The following is a 16,257-nucleotide window of genomic DNA, read 5'->3' on the forward strand; positions in this document are numbered from 1 at the left end:
TAACTTTTATGATCACTGAAATTAAAGTTAATATAGATATAGCTTAAAAATAATTGGACAAATAAGTGCCTGGAGATGTTACCAAAATGGCTCCAGAGTGTGAGAACATGTTTAGTACAAAAGAAAGAAGAAACAGATTTTGATTCTCACTGTGAAGTGAGGATATAGTATAAAAATAATTGGTATCAATAGCTTTTACTCAACAATGAACACATAAGGTGAAGTAAACGTAAATCACAGTCTGATAAAAACCCTTTAATAAAGCACATTCAGTACATGTTCTGAAGCTATTACTCTGGCTCTGTTTGGGGTCATTGTCACGCTACAGAATGAACTTAAGCGATCTGATTATTTTGCATGATAAAAGATCTAATTGTAGTTCTAGTCTCTAGTTTTGACATGCTCTCTGCAAAAAAACCCCCAAAACAACAAAAACTAAAACAGCGGGATGCTTCACCATGCTTCGCTGCCAACATCTGTGCCTAAAGAGTTGTGCACAGTATTGTGTGTTGTATCATCTGTTACCCTTGCTGCAGTGGGTTTTATGAAATTGTCACATTTTCATACAGTGTTGCTGTTCTGTCAAGTAATTACATCTGTATCTCTGCTGCTTTTTTCCCGAGGCAGAGCAGAGAGCAGGCTGGGGTGACAGCTGCAGTGACACTACCCTCCAATCACAGAAAACATACAGCGCCACATGGTGCATATTAGAGCAAAATCATATTTGACAACTGTGAGTTCTCTGCTCTGACATTAAACCATAACCTCTTTCATTAAGTGCTCACAGGGAGCTGCAGGACACTGCTGGTCAGAACAATGCAAACTATGATACAATAATGTCAATGAATTACATTCATTTTCTAGATTTTTTGTCATCCTTTAAAAATAGCTCCATTTTTTTACATGCTAAAATCTACAAATTATACAAATTTCCATCCCCATAAATACAACCTTATCTAAGTAACGCAGTGAGTTTATTTGATCAGTTTGTCCTTGTTAGCATTTACTGCTGGCTTACATTTAGCAGGACTTTAACCAACATATGGTAATCCTATTTCACGCCAGAGAACGATGAGCAGTCTCTTCGTTAAGAGTCTGATCAGCATTCAGTGTTATGTTAGCATGCAGGCTCTGTCCCTCAGAGCCGCCTCACTCCTCTCTCCCCCTCTCTGCTAGAAACAGGCCCTTGTGCTCCCAGCAGTCTCCTCCTGTTTTATTTACATCTTAAGCATTTAAGCTGATGCTTCATCCAGAGCAGTTTAGCGAGAGTAAGCAGTAGGAGGTCAGTGTCTGATTCAAGGACACTATTTACAGGACATATGGTTGCTTCAGGATTGAACCCATAACTTGTCATTTATAGAACAGTCCCTTTAATGTTCGGCCACCTGGCTGCTTTATTTGTGGCTGGGTAATATTGTGTAGAAGCGCTTTTATAAAAAATGTGATGAAAGTACTCTTAAGTCGAGTTGGTGTAAGTTACAGCAGATGCCATGCAGCTGGAAGCTGAGGGTGAAATCTCTTTTGAAGTAGTCTATTTTGGGGGATGATTTTGAGGACTAATCTCACAGCATGCCGAAAATATTTTGACCACAACCATGAAAATGGATGGAGCAGTTAAAAGGAGAGCAGGCCAGCATGGTAGCTCATCTTTGCTGTCTCTACCTTATTTATAGTCCAGAAAAGCAAAATAAAGCATGAGTTTAGCAGCAAAAAATTACAAACAAGCTTGAAAATAAAATTAAACTGAAAAAAATAAGCATACTAATTAAAGTATGACAAATTTAAAGACTGCAGATGTATCCTAAAACACAGTAACAAAGCACAACCCAGGAAACCAGTTGTTTATTGGAAGACAATCTTGGGAGCAAAAATCCAGCTGATCACACTTATGCAATTTAATATATGACATCATATACATCTCAGTACGTTAATAATTTCAGCCTTTAAGGCCTCCTGCATTTCCACTATTGGTACTTTTGTGCATTCCTGATTCAATCCTCCTCTCTCGTTCATGTTCCAACCCTTTGTCCAAAAAAGTGCTTCCTATGTTTGACTAGGTTTTCAGTAGTTATGGCACACAGCAGTTAACCAAATAAATTAACTTAGCGCAAAGAAACTTTGTACCCAACTGCTTACAGTACTTCATGCTACGAGATATATTGCATCTGATGCTACAGAATGCTTGGTGGAAAAATAGCAATAAAAGTCAGAATCCATAAAACATAGAAGTGAGATTTAGCCCAGAGTCCTTGTTGGGGTGATTTGAAAAAAAAAGTACACCAAGTAATATTTTTAGCATATTTTTCTTCAAATTATAAATATTTACAAGGATTTGAATTTTCTGAAAAACATAAGAATCACTTTTCAGGCATTTTTGCTAAACTGTGTAAAATTTTCTCCTGTCACGAGTAGCCATTCCTTAATTTCTAAGTACCATAGACCAGCGGTCCCCAACCCCCGAGCCATGCACTGGTACCGGTCCGTGAGTCGTTTGGTACCGGGCCGCGAGTGTTGAGGTTCAGGTGTGCAATTTATGGTTTACCGGGGGTTTTTTTCTTCGTTTTATCGTTCATATTTATTGTTTTTATCGTTACCTCAGTTCCCCTGTGTCTTTTCCCGTGTGTTATGAACACATTTTAGTTATTTAGGGCCGGTCCGTGGCACAAAATGAATGAAATATTGCAGAAAGACTGATGGAAGATGGAAACTTTTTTTCCCCTTCACATAAGAAAGAACACGCTTTTGGTCGATTAAATGTCTACTAAAACTTAAACACTGTAAAGAAGTGGCACACAGGAATTATGGCAACATCACATTGAAAGTTTGTAAAATTCATATAGAGAAATGGTCCTCATGCTAAACTTTCACCACGTTGAATGTCCATGTTTTTAAAAAAAAACTAACAAAAACAAAAAAACATCAATTGTTTCCAAACCACCTCATCACTCGTCTCCTTAAAGCCATCTATTTTTGAGTCTTATTTCAAAAGCTAAGGAGCCCCCGCATCATTGATTGTCCACTGGCCAAGGTAACGTCAGGTGACAGCTCTTGGAAATAGCCTTTGTAATTGGTCCCAATGAAACTGGCCAGGCGATCACTGCTTCATAGTGTTCTTGATGGTCCACCTCTGCCCCGAGCAGGGCTGCAGGACCAGCAGGTGGCCGGAGTAAACATTAGCCGGCACCACCTCCAGACAGCGTCCAGTAGCCCGATTTATGATCGATTCGTTCTGCAAGGCAGAAGGAGATACAATACTTTGGTTTTAACAGATTTCACAGATGGTCTGTGAACAATGCGTGATGGTGACAGAACAGTATGTAACCAGACCGGGCCTTATGTGAACTGTTGCAACCTCTTTCTTAAACAAATGGCACTAACTTTTTACCTTACATCTATATAAAATAAGTAAGGTCTCCCTATTTCCCTAAGACTTCTACGTCTGCAGGACTCTTCACTGCTTGTCCTGCTGTGTGACAAAGAATCGATGTGGCAGAAGGTCTGCAGCATCACTGTTCAAGCTCTCCTCTTCCCGTGCTACAGGCTGTAACTCTTTAGTTTTTAAAGGTTACCCAAACAGAACTAAAAGACCAACAGAAAATTGACTTACAAAAGGTTTTTCACATTAAAAGAAAAAGAGAATCAATGCCAAAGTAAAAGGTATATTGAGTCGCTTGTTACCCTTTAAGCAGTCTGGGTTTAGTTGTCTTAAGAGGACCCCTTATTTTCTAGCATAAATATAATTTTACAACAGTTATTGTTCATATTAATCATAGCCAAAGTCTCAATTTATGTGCAAATAATCCCCGTTAACCAGACTGCTTTGATTTCAGTAATAGCAGAGATGATATCCTAATATAGTCATCACAAACAGACAGATCTGTCCTACTGGTGTTAAAACCTTCTGTTTGTGAGGGTTTTAACACAAAGAAAGGTGGCTTCAACGGAGGTATTCGGAATATAAAGGCGGTTCTGTCAGATAAAGCATGAACTACGGGGCTGCAGCAATGCTGAGTATGAGAGAAATGAAGATTCATGCAAAGCTACTCTCATATTAGAGTCCAAGAGAAAAAAGAATGGACCCAGACATGAGCTCAATAGGTCCCTTTTAAAATCTGACATATAGATACTTTTCCTCTCAACTCTATGCCAGTAAATTTTAGTTTCTCTTATAAACACTCAGTTATATCATTGAAAAAGAGATTTCTTTACACTTCTGACCTGAGAGAAATGCCATGTCTTCTGTTTCACGTTGGTCACCTTTTCACAATTGAGGAGCTGAGGAAAGTTGCTCATCTGATCGTACACCACACAACGAGTGTCCTCACCAGTGCTGCCTAGGGGTCCCAGAAACAGCTGACCTTCTTTAGTGTAGCGTCCTAACTAAGAGGAAAACAGATACGTCACACATACAGTAAACGGAAAGTTACTGAACTGGCTGAGTGAATACTCTTCTCTTTATTAGCTAACGATGAAATAAGTATGTGATGATGTACAAGTTGAAGGTAACCTGGCAGGAATTTTCCTTGATTATGCAAGCTGTTGGGTTTTTTTTTTGCTGCTTTGAACAAGAGGATGGTGTTGTTCCCAATACTGCTGAGAGGCAAAACATGTCTTTGTTCTTCACTGAGTGCTAAACACAAAGATTTTCCTGTACATCACTGCTAATCACAGTGTTGTTTCAGCAGAGTTCTAACCCACATATAGCCCTAACATTTTATAAACACCAAATTCTGCAGTTTTCTCAACTTGACAGAAAGAAAAAGCAGAAGTGAGTCAGATTCTTCCCGCTCTGTTTTCTAACCTTTGTGTCTTTCACTTCAGCTTTTTCGTTCAGATTAATAGTAATTTCCACTTTAGCAGTGCAGATAAAACAGTTCCTTTGGTTGCATCTAGCTCTGAGGCTTTGAGTGTGCTGACGATAAAGACTGATTGGGAAATTGTTTATATCGCATTCTGTTCCTAACAAAGCATGAATAGTGGTTGCAATGCCTTGCAAAAGATATAAAGATAAAGCTTTCCATCAACCACCCAGTCAGCCCAGTTTGGGTCTTTTTGCAGAGTAACTGCATCCTGTTTGCAGTACATCATACAAAAGTTAGGTGATTTAACAGCGTTTGGACTCAAAATCTTAAAAAATCCCACTTGTGGTCCCTAGATGTCACTGCTTCTTCTTAAGAACAGAGTATTTATTAAAATGTTTTTCTAGTATCTTTGACCACTACAAGTTACATTCATCTTTTCACAGATATTCATATCGCACTTTATTTTATGCACTTATGTGCTTTATCTGTTTTGCATACACACCTACAGCCAGTCACCATTTAACCTAACGTGCATGTCATCGGACTGTGGGAGGAAGCCGGACTACCTGGAGAGAACCCACGCTAAGACACCATGGGGTCGCTTTTATCTCCGTGGAAGTGCAAGTGTGAAAAACTGGTGGTCTAATAAAAACTGAAGACTTTTTGTTCCATCAAAAGGATAACTTTAAAAAATGCAACTGAAGCATGTCTTGTGAAGAAAGTGTGATGCGGCTGTTAGATTTGTATTGTTGATTGTCATTTATGCTTAGAAATATTTACTTATATATGCTTAGAGTTTTGTAATTAATTGTAGATTGGTAGAGGTTTTGATCCTTGATAGTCTGCAAACTGTGTGTGTATTAGACAGCACTTTGGGAGCATGAGAGGTCATACCGTGTTTTATTGTTTTATGGTAGGATTAACGTAGTTGCGTCTGTTCTAGTCTAGTCTTTGTTTAGATGAACTGCAGGACTTCCTCACCGTGTTATCTAGGATGAACCATCTAGGGTGAGGGGGAGGCTACCCTCTTCCTGACCAAGGATGTTTGACCCTTTGATCAGCAGTCCACACACACACACACACACACACACACACACACACACACACACACACACACACACACACACACGCACGCAGTAAGGATGGGCGGACATGTCTCAGCCTCCACCACTCTCAGCACTGGAGCCCCCCAGGGGTGTGTTCTGAGCCCCCTGCTGTACTCTTTGTACACATATGACTGTGTGGCCACTACCAGCTCCACCACCATCATCAAGTTTGCTGACGACACCGTCGTGGTGGGCCTGATCTCTGATAACAACGAGACGGCCTACCTGAAGGAGATTAGGAATCTGGAGAACTGGTGCCAGAGGAACAACCTCCTTCTAAACGTCAGTAAGACAAAGGAGCTGATAGTGGACTTCAGCACTAAGCAGGAGAGGAACTACCAGACCCCCGTCATCAACGAGTGCCCAGTGGAGAGAGTGGACAGCTTCAAATACCTCGGAGTTCACATCACGCAGGACCTGTCATGGTCCTGTCACATCAACACCGTGGTGAAAAAGGCCCGTCAGCGTCTCTACCACCTCAGACGCTTGAGAGACTTCCAACTGCCCTCCAAAGTGCTCAGGAACTTTTACTCGTGCACCATAGAGAGCATCCTGGCGGGAAACATCTTAACCTGGTTCGGGAACAGCACCATGCAGGACAGACGAGCTCTACAGAGGGTTGTGCGGTCAGCTGAGCGCACCATCCGCTCCGAGCTCCCTGACCTGCACTCAATCTACAGCAGGCGGTGCTGGACCAAGGCCAGGAAGATCGTGAAGGACCTCAGCCATCCCAACAACAGACTGTTCTCTCTGTTGAGGTCAGGAAAGCGATTCCGCTCCCTGAAGACCAACACAGAGAGACTGAGGAGGAGCTTCTTCCCGCAGGCGATACGGTCTCTCAATCACACCACCACACAGTACTGACCCACACATACAGTTCTTACACACACACTGGACTTTCTGGACTTTGTTTTTGCACAACACTGGTCACTATATTCTTCATTTCCGGTTAATACTTGTACAGCTGCTGTTATTGTGTATATATTTATTTATATTTAGATTTCTTCATACATTCTTATATAGTTCTATACTGTGTATTGGTGTATTTTGTTGTACAGTTATTTTATTTTCAACTTTAATTTATATATTTTATCTTATTCTTCCCAGTTAAATTTACCCTTCATTCTAATTTGTGTTGTACAGTTATTTCATTTTTAACCTTAATTTATATTTTATTCCTTCCTAGTTAAATTTACCCCTTTTTAATTTTTCATATTTATTTCCTACCTTATTCATAGCCTTTCCTTTTTTGTTTTCTTTAGGTCACGAGCAGTTGTCCAAGCATTTCACTACATATCGTACTGTGTATGACTGTGTATGTGACAAATAAAATTTGAATTTGAATTTATTACTCTTTGTGTGTATGTAGACGTCATATGTTAACGAACTTATGCATATTCATGTAACCTCAATAAAAGGACAGTGGTACGGGAGGACGGACGAGAGCAACTGGGGCCAAGCGAAGGAACGGCGATTGTCCGGTTCTCTCCCGTGCACGAGTAACATGAAGCTTGCCTACTTCGTGTCTTGCTTTGCAGTGTAATTATATTGCCTTTAACGTTCCAGCGGATGGGTTCAAGCTACAAACCTATCAGCGGCACTCATTTTTCCAGAATTGAATTGAAATTTTAGCTCCTTTAGCATTTTACCACTGAAGCCTTGACTTTCTGCCTAAAGCACCTGTTTACCACTGTGAGCTAAAAAGAGAGGCCCTTAGGGCTGAAGGGATGAAGAGCTGACACTGGCTGACTCAGGGCTTCAACACAAAAAGTGCAAGACACAATTTTATTCTGACAGCAGAACTCGCTCCTTGGAGGATTTCAGCTGAGCCTGTGATTGAGACACAGCTGCAAATCACATCACCGGAGAAGCTCACTGTATGTTTTCATGAGAAAGCAAAGCAACTGGAAAAAGATGGAGTATACTCTTTAGTATGGTGGTGAGGAAGAGTGTTGTACCTGAGGACCCCACCCATGGCATGGGTGCAGGGTGGCTGTGTGGTTCTCCTTCACACCCTGATCCATACACAGGTGGCTTGCTTTAGAATTGCGGACCTTAAATACACAAAAAAAAAGAGTCAGACTTAATTCATAAAATATGAATATTCCCCAAAATAATTACCGATTAAAAATGTATAAAGGCTAAAAACAAGGATGTGTCAGTGTGGATCAGACAAAGTTCTAAATCTCATTTATTTTCTATTAACAGCTGAGAAGATGTGGATGTACATGCTGTCTGAGTCCCTGCTTTCTTGTTATATTTTGGTCTGTGGAGGAGATACAAGTTTCTTAGGACTTTGTGTAAGTATCATTTATTTAATTTCAGTGGTTTAATTTGTACATCAGATCTTACATCTACAAACTTACTTTTTCCTGTGTCTTTGTCCTTCATGGCTCACCTCACCGTAGAACAGCGTATCGTTGTACCTCCTCATCTCTGGGTAAACGTTGTCTAGGTACCAGTGAAAGCTCTTACATTGCAGACTCTTCCTCAGTGCAACCCTCTGTGATATGTCTCCGTAATCAATACCGTGGTTCTGCAAGAGCAAAGGAAGTTATTATGCCTAAAGTCTCTACATAAATTGTGGAACCAAAAGAAAAACTGTTTGGCTCTGAACATGGACATCTGATAGTCACAAACAGACAAGCATGACTGACAGCATCCTCTCTAAGAGAGGTCTTGGTGCAGAAAAATGCCGTTCTCACCTCCATGGGGATGTTCCAGGCCAGGTAGACATTGGACTTGTACTCATCCATCCAGACCTCTGCCACACGCAGGGCATTAAGGCGTGTGTGGAAAGCTATGTTACTGTGGTAAGGTTTCTTCATTCGTGCAATATGAGCCACTCTGGAGCAAGGCAGCACCTCCATACTGCCTCCACACAGCCACACCTGTGGGTAGTAGGAGTATGAATTAAAGCTCACAATAATATACTGCTGGCTGCTGGGCAGCAGGAAATATAAATAGGCAGATGCACAGTCGCCGCGATGTCCTGATTTATAAAGTCAATTACAGCTAACAGCTGGAGCATAGAGCACCTGGAAGGACGTGTTTTCTTTGTGCTGGAACTAATGAAAGCTAAATCTGTACATTTAGAAGTCCTTCTCGGTTTTTCTTCTTGTTTTCTGTTATATAAAAAATATCTAATTGTTGCTTTTATTCATTTTTTTCTAGCCAACCTTAAGGGGCATCAAGAGGAGCTGAGGTTTTCGGCACTTCAGCACTGGGTTAACTTTTAAGCTCCAACTGTGAGTATACATACATAAATGCATGTTTTTTTACTTATATTGTTTGCTGTGACAACGTATCATCCAGAGCACTCTCCCAGTCAGCGAATACACCATGATGATTCCAGGCATGTCATTAAAGATCAACAAGAAGAGACGGTCAGAAGCACAAGTCATGCTTGAAGATGTGGCCAAAACATCTTCTACAGTTCACCATGCTATTTCCCAGCTTTGATGTAGGACAGCGGGCCAGAACAATAAGACATGAATGCTAGCATAGCCCCAAGAGCTACACAACAACAGAATAAAAAAAGAAGCATAAAAGCAAGCAGTTTACACAATCATAAAAGCATAAGACAACAAGTGAGTTTTGAGTTGGGACTTAAAGAGAGAGATGGAAGAGATATTTCTTAAATCAGGAGGTAGGGAATTCCAGAGTCGTGGAGCAGAGCAGCTGAAAGCCCTGCTCCCCATGGTGGCAAGACGGGGGGAAGGGACGGAGAGAGAAAGGGAAGAAGAAGATCTAAGACATCGAGATGGGGCAGTGATCTGAACCAGATCAGAGAGATATGGAGGAGAGAGATGATGAATAGCCTTAAATGTGTACAAGAGTATTTCTTCTTCCTGACCAAGATTCGTTCCTTTTGTTGCTTCTCATTAACAGAGGTCAAAGAAAGTATAATGATAAAGTGGAGAACTACTGGACATCATTCATTTTTGGTGCTAAAGGTTTAAGAATTAACTGCAGCAGAAGAGCTTCACCTGCTTGTGAAGTGGTTTAGAAAAGAAACCTCAGAGCATGAAGGTTGAATCAATTATCTCCTCATACAAACCACCCAGCAGCTGAGCTGAAAATGATATCAGAATGGCTAGAACAATGTTATGGTGCATCTAGAGCTACTGAAACAGCTCTTAATGCAAAACTTTAAAAAAGAGCTTTTTGACCTAGCAGACTTGCTATTGAAGAAATAGGAAGCTGAACAAGATAACTTCCTCCCAGGATCCTCTCTGGAAACAGCCAGTGGTACTCATCCCTTTTTCCAAAAGCTTCTACACAACCTCAGGAAAAATGGACATGCCCAAATAAGGGCATCATGTAGCTACAATCTCTAAGTTGATCAGTGGTGGAATCCAATGACCTAGCTGTAATCCTTACTTCATTCACAATGATAGCCATCAAAATCAGCAGGTCAAGACTGAGGTATCCTCTGCAGGTTTGGAGAACAAATGTGCAAAGCCAGCAACTGACCAATTAGGAACTATCCCAGCCACAGAAAAACACAGCCCTTAAACAAACACAGAGGCTTCAGAGGAAAACCCCTTGAAGAACAGATGAGAACAGGACATGGTGCTGTGAATTCATTCATGCAGGACTGTGAGTGAGATCAAACCACTGGACCCTGAATTGACCTCTCACTGTTAGGTAGAATTGTTGTGCACATCCACAAGCTTCAAAAGGAGATTAACTGCTCTCATAATGAATAATTTACCCAGAAAGTGGATCTCGGCAGGGTACTCACAGAAGAACTGAGCATCAAAATGGAAAAGAAAGAAGATTTAAGACACGTTAGGCATGGTTGTTGTTGACAGAAGGACTGGTCTGAGTATTTTGGAAACTCCTGATCTACTAGGATATTTCTGTATTACCATCTCTAGGGTTATCCCAAGGGATGGTCCAAAAAAGAGGAAATATCCAATGAGAGACAGTTCTCTGGGTGAAAATATCTTGTTGATACCAGACCCGACCAGAGACTGCTTTGAGCTGACAAGAAGGCAACAGTAAAACAGATAACTTCTTCTTAAAAACCACTTTTGCATTACTTTGAACCGTGAACCTTGAAGAATTTGGGCTAGAGCAGCAGAGGACCATATCAGGTGCTACTCTTGTGAGCTAACAGGAAAGTCTCCACAGTCAGGGGATCTCAATCAGATAGATCACGAGATTCCCATCGTGAATGCACAGCTGACAAATCTGCATCAACTGCATGAGGCCATCATGCCACGATCAATCTTTGAGGAATGTTTCCAGTACTTTGTTGAATCTATGCCATGAAGAATTAAAACAGCTCTGAAGGCAAAAGAGTGTCCAACCTAATACTGACAAGGTGTATCTAATAAAGTATCTGCTGAGTGTGTCCAACCCACGAGCCTTCTGCTGTGAACATAATGAAGACATGGATATCCAAGCTATCTGAACCCACGTCAAAGTGATGTGAGCGTAACAGAAACTTCAAACTGACAGGTCGCCAAACAATTGCACAGATGCAACCTATTTCACTCCTGACAAACATTCCTACTGGATAAAAAGTAGGTCCGTCAGTCTTTCTTCACACTGGGAACAATATGAAACATGTTCCATCCACAGATAAGGAGCACTACAAACAGAAAATGGGCACATAGGTTTTAAAGATAACCTATGTGTTTCTGTTACCCAAGGACACGGGTGCTAACCAACAGAGGGTATGCCAAAAAAAAACATTTTACTGCTCTCTGCCACACTCTAAGATAAATAAGCAGTACTATGATTTCATGTAAAAGATGTTGGACAACAACCATGCAAAATTGCCCCATAGAGGTGCTGATATCTACCGCTTAACATTCATTATCCCAAGAATCCTGTTAAAACCCAAACAGTCATTGATTCAAGTGCTTGTTATGAAAGAGTTTCTCTGAATGAGGGCCTTCTCCCTGGACACATCCAAACAATCCTCTTGTAAGGGTTGTAGTGAAATGTAGAAATGTTGTTGTCGCAGGGCAACTCTGGATATGTGTCCCACTGCTTTGTAGTAAAAGAGGAACAGAAAGAAATGTGGTTCTTGAGATGTGACATTGTGGGCTAGATTCATGTCTTTGCTAATACTTCATCTCCAGCAGTTGTAATATATTTATAGGTGCGTTGAAGCTGAATTTTAGCTGTTTTATTGCATCTGTACACGTTTACTTATCTAGACTTAATTTTGGGGGGAATCTTGATATTTTTGATGACAAGATATAAGAACTTTCCATTTCAGATTCAAGTTATGACCAAGTCAACTCAAAGACAAGGCAACCGTTTTTGTCTTTCTAAAAATATTTGATTGTTTAGCTTGCTGGATAAAAGCCAACACACTCGGGTTGTGAAAATGTTTGACGTTATTTTTTCAGGAAAAATCTAATAACCTTGCAGAAAAACAAAAGACTCTCCAATCTCTCAAAATGTACAGAAACAAACTCCAACCTTCCTGCTCTGCTCTACGTGACCTATTTATCTCCATTGCCCTGCTGTGAGCTGCTCACACAGGACTGGTCCTCCAGGACTCTTAATGGGGCCTCATCAGTGGTGCCACGCTACGGTGGCCACTGCTCCACTTAAAACCTACAGGGGTAAAGAGGGAGCAGGAACAAGAGGAAACTGGGTGACACACAAACCCTGATGCCTAGTTCGATGTTCTCCCCTCCGTAGACGTCCATGCCTGAGTCGAGTAGACCGAGTTCTCCAAAGTAGTCCCGATTGGCCACAAAGGAGCATCCAATCATGGCAGGCGTCCTGCAGCCAGGAAAACACACTATCATGTGACACTGAGCGTTTGCAAACACCAGAATGTGTTTTTTTGTGGCTTTATCTGATGTTTATTTTGGAGTACTTTTCTACAACCCAAATCTCCACTATGCAAAGTTTCACACTTTATATTTCAGCCTATTATGTGGAGGGTAAATCTAAACATTTTTGTGCATACTCATGCAATTTATTCTTATTTTTAATTAAAGAATGGAAGGAAATCCAATTTAACACAAATATATGGGTGATAATCAGATAATTAAAATCCTATTTTCACCACTCTCTAATTTAGGCTGTAATTTTTTTATTGCTTTAATGAAGTCTGGTTTCCCATCAGGAGCTTTTTTTCTTGTTTTCCCCTAATCTTCCCCAAAACTAAAAAAAGAACTTGGTGGCAGTTTTATTGAAAATCTTAAAGAAGTGGAAAAAAATACATCTCAGAAGTGTGAGATCTGTGTTCACGTTTAAATGGGAGAAGCTGGCATACCTTATTGGTGCAGACATGTCTCCCTCCTCCCACCACTCTTTGGGTGGATTAATGTACATGCACCACAGTTCCCAGTTGTAGCCATGGCCAGAGTTCTCATAGCGCTCCACCTCAAAGGTATCGTGCTTGATGTTGTCGATTGACGGCAAGATAATCCTCTTGTGGTTTTCTTTTATTCTAGCTAGAACTGGTTCTGACCTGAAAAAAGTGCAAACACACACACACTCACACATTTAGTTGACTTTACTTTGTGCAGAAACAAAGTTTATAACATCTTTTAAGAGCACCACTTTTTTCATCCACTTCAGTCAAATAGAAAGTTCCTTGTGTCGTCCCAGTTTTATCACTAATTCTGTTTGATTCAGCCGAGTTGAGCTCTGCAGGGGGCAGTGAGAGAACTGCACGGTATACCTTAAGTTATGCACTGAGCTCGAAAATGAGATCCACAAAAAGACATCAACAGGATGTGGCAGTTGTCTTAGCGGGGTTAATAAGGTCCCTCATTGCATGCTAATTTCTTGACAGTATTTAGCCTTTGATTCAGTTCACCACCAAGCGCTCAGCTTTTTTGAATTAGTACAAAACCTTCATTTTTTATGGTTACTAAAAATTTACTTTTACGACAAGTTCTCCAAGAGGGGTCCTGTTTTGGTGTGTGTTTTATGTGTGCTTGTGATGTTTTTTTTTAAATAAAATCCGTTCAACCTGATCCCACAGCCTCAAGTGTCTCATTTTAAAACTTCTCAGGCGTGAAATAGCTTGGCTCTTCCTTTTATGCAGCTTCAGCTATCCTTTGTCTTCTCTTTCCATGGTTTCTTTGCACTTTGTAGCACTCTTTTAACACTGATACCCAAAGCTCTATTATTGTCATTGTTGTTATCATGAATAAGTAGAGAGATACTCCCATACGGTTTATGACAAAATTTAATCCGAAGTGATTGATGGCCCTAATCATGACCTTTTGACCTCGCCCCTCCCCCCCGGAAGCGAGTAATGACCGTGACGAATTGCATCCGGAGAAGGGGGGGGCGGGAACCCCCCGACATCCGGAGAAGGGGGGGCGAACCCCGGAAGCGCGCCATCTGTCGCTAAGCGTGTCGAATTGCATCCTGAGAAGGGAGGGGGGGTAAACCTCCGGAAGCGCGCCATCTGTTGTTGGGAAAAAAAAAGAAAAAAGTTTTTAGAGGGAGGAGAATAAAAGCAGAGAGGAGGAGTTCACAATTTCTAAGCCTCAGACACACAAGATGGATTTCATTCTGCAGCCCAGCAGCTCTCCTGTGTCCGATGAGATCTGCTCTCCCAAAGAAGAAGGCTTTGAATATGCCATATTCAAATACAGCATATTTACTAAGGAAGGCCTCGATCCGGACCTTATGACACTTCCGGAAATACTCCGGAATTGTCTAGTCATTTTCAGACCTGATGCGTCATGTTCCATATACATGAGGGGAGGGGTTTGGTTCCTGAAGCACAGCGGTGATGCAGCAGCTGATTTTGTGCTGTATAGAGAGACAGAGCGGCAGCTAGTTTTCCGCAAACTCATAGTCTGAATTCTGTTTCAATATTATGACGATTTTCTCTGTATTTCTTAATGGGAATAAAGAGTGACTTCCTGTAGAGATTTCAATAGTATTTTATTTTCCTATAATACAGACGCAGTAAAAAAAACCTTTAAGATGATCTGCCTAGCAACAAATTGCATTTTTAGGCTACACCATAGCTTGTGATGAAAAGAAGAACTTTCTATCCGCTTGTAACCTACAGGCTGCCTACCCCGTATGTGTAAAAATGAATAAATATCCCTTAGTGAATACTTTTCTTTGAATACTACTTTTCCTTTTGAGAATCCCTTTTACAAGGGACTGAAAAAACAAACCATAATTGCCGTGACAGGCGATCTTGTTTCACACACACACACACACACACACACACACACACACACACACACACACACACACACACACACACACACACACACACCGCGGGTCAAGGAGGAGTGAGATATCAGATATCAGTTTTTTCTCAATGCTTATAACCTATAACGCGCCCCCCAAAACAATATTATTATTATTAAAACATCTATAAGGTAGGTTTTGCGCAGCCTGCTCCTTGTCAGACCAAAGTTTTTTTCTTCATTACTTTTAGCTACTTTTACACTGGGTTTTCTCAATAGACAGAAAATGAAAATGAGGAGTCAACAGCCGATATTATCATTGCTTGTAACCCGGTAAATAATTTCGTACATCTCCCCATAAAATAAGCCTTAGTGGAAAAAAGCTCATATTCGAATAAGTTTATTCCCCTCTGTGGGAAAGAGTTTTTTTCTCAGAGTCAACCATGAGGCGAGTTTTGTCAACAGCAATTGTCCATTTGGTAAAACAAATATCCGCCTCTAAGTCGTATTTTACCGTTGCAGAATGTGGAAAACAGACAGCCCTCACAGGAGGCACCCAGGGGCCCACCTCACACACCATAGTTAAAATATTTAAATTTCAACTAAATTTGTAGTAATGATCGGATTTCCTCACTTATCTACACCACACTCCTTGATTTCTTATCGTTTCTTATCGTTCCTCTGTCCCTTAATAGAAACTATCCTCCCTTTCAGTTGTCTTTTGCACTTCCATATCGCAAAGCAGTTACTGTAGGTTATTTTCTGCTTATGCATTAATGTAATTAATTAACTTATTTATCCTTAAGTACGGTAATGACTTGAGTTCTAATGCTTTTTGTCTCTTGAGTTAGCCGTCAATGTGGGATTTTTTTACCCTTTTGTTCAGTTAAAGCTGCCTTTCATTCTTCAACGCAGCTTAAACTCTAATAGGTAAGCTTTCTTGTAATTTCTTAGTTCTGCAGGCTTCTTGAAAGACATCCGAGACTCTTCTTTGGATGCTGGATGCCTTTTGTTTTGTTTTCTGTCAAGATGATCCCACACTGCTTCGATTATCTTGAGGTTCGAACCCTGGAGAGATCAATCCATGACTGATGCGTTGTTTCATCCAGGCATACTTTGACTACAATGGCAGTATGTTTGCGATCATTGTCGTACTGAAAGTTGCTGCCAATCAGACATTACTTGGTATTACATGGTCGATCA

The 16,257-nt window shown here is 40.8% G+C and overlaps 1 protein-coding gene across 1 annotated transcript; it reads right to left on the minus strand.

Annotated features, from left to right (window-relative positions):
- Positions 1 to 1,826: 1,826 nt before the first annotated feature.
- On the minus strand, positions 1,827 to 13,562 carry LOC146693583 (polypeptide N-acetylgalactosaminyltransferase 17-like). The gene is made up of 7 exons (XM_085478611.1): positions 13,161 to 13,562; positions 12,544 to 12,661; positions 8,614 to 8,799; positions 8,307 to 8,444; positions 7,867 to 7,962; positions 4,219 to 4,380; positions 1,827 to 3,229 (listed from the first exon to the last, which is right to left on the minus strand). The coding sequence occupies exons 1-7, from the start codon at positions 13,391 to 13,393 to the stop codon at positions 3,095 to 3,097; spliced, it is 1,068 nt and encodes a 355-aa protein (XP_085334737.1). The 5' UTR covers positions 13,394 to 13,562; the 3' UTR covers positions 1,827 to 3,094.
- Positions 13,563 to 16,257: the final 2,695 nt, after the last annotated feature.

The sequence above is a fragment of the Copadichromis virginalis genome, linkage group LG14 (genome assembly GCF_057382275.1).
Source record: "Copadichromis virginalis isolate Kocher_CV1m ecotype Utaka linkage group LG14, C_Virginalis_male_GT1.1, whole genome shotgun sequence".
In the NCBI taxonomy this organism is placed as follows: domain Eukaryota; kingdom Metazoa; phylum Chordata; class Actinopteri; order Cichliformes; family Cichlidae; genus Copadichromis; species Copadichromis virginalis.

Excerpts from the sequence above, each read along its gene's own strand:
- LOC146693583 (XM_085478611.1), bottom strand. The coding sequence starts at position 13,393 with ATGTGTGAGTGTGTGTGTGTTTGCACTTTTTTCAGGTCAGAACCAGTT. Across the intron at positions 12,662-13,160 it reads GACATGTCTGCACCAATAAG|GACGCCTGCCATGATTGGAT; the intron begins GTATGCCAGCTT and ends TCCTGGCTGCAG. Across the intron at positions 7,963-8,306 it reads ATACGCTGTTCTACGGTGAG|GTCCGCAATTCTAAAGCAAG; the intron begins GTGAGCCATGAA and ends TGTGTATTTAAG.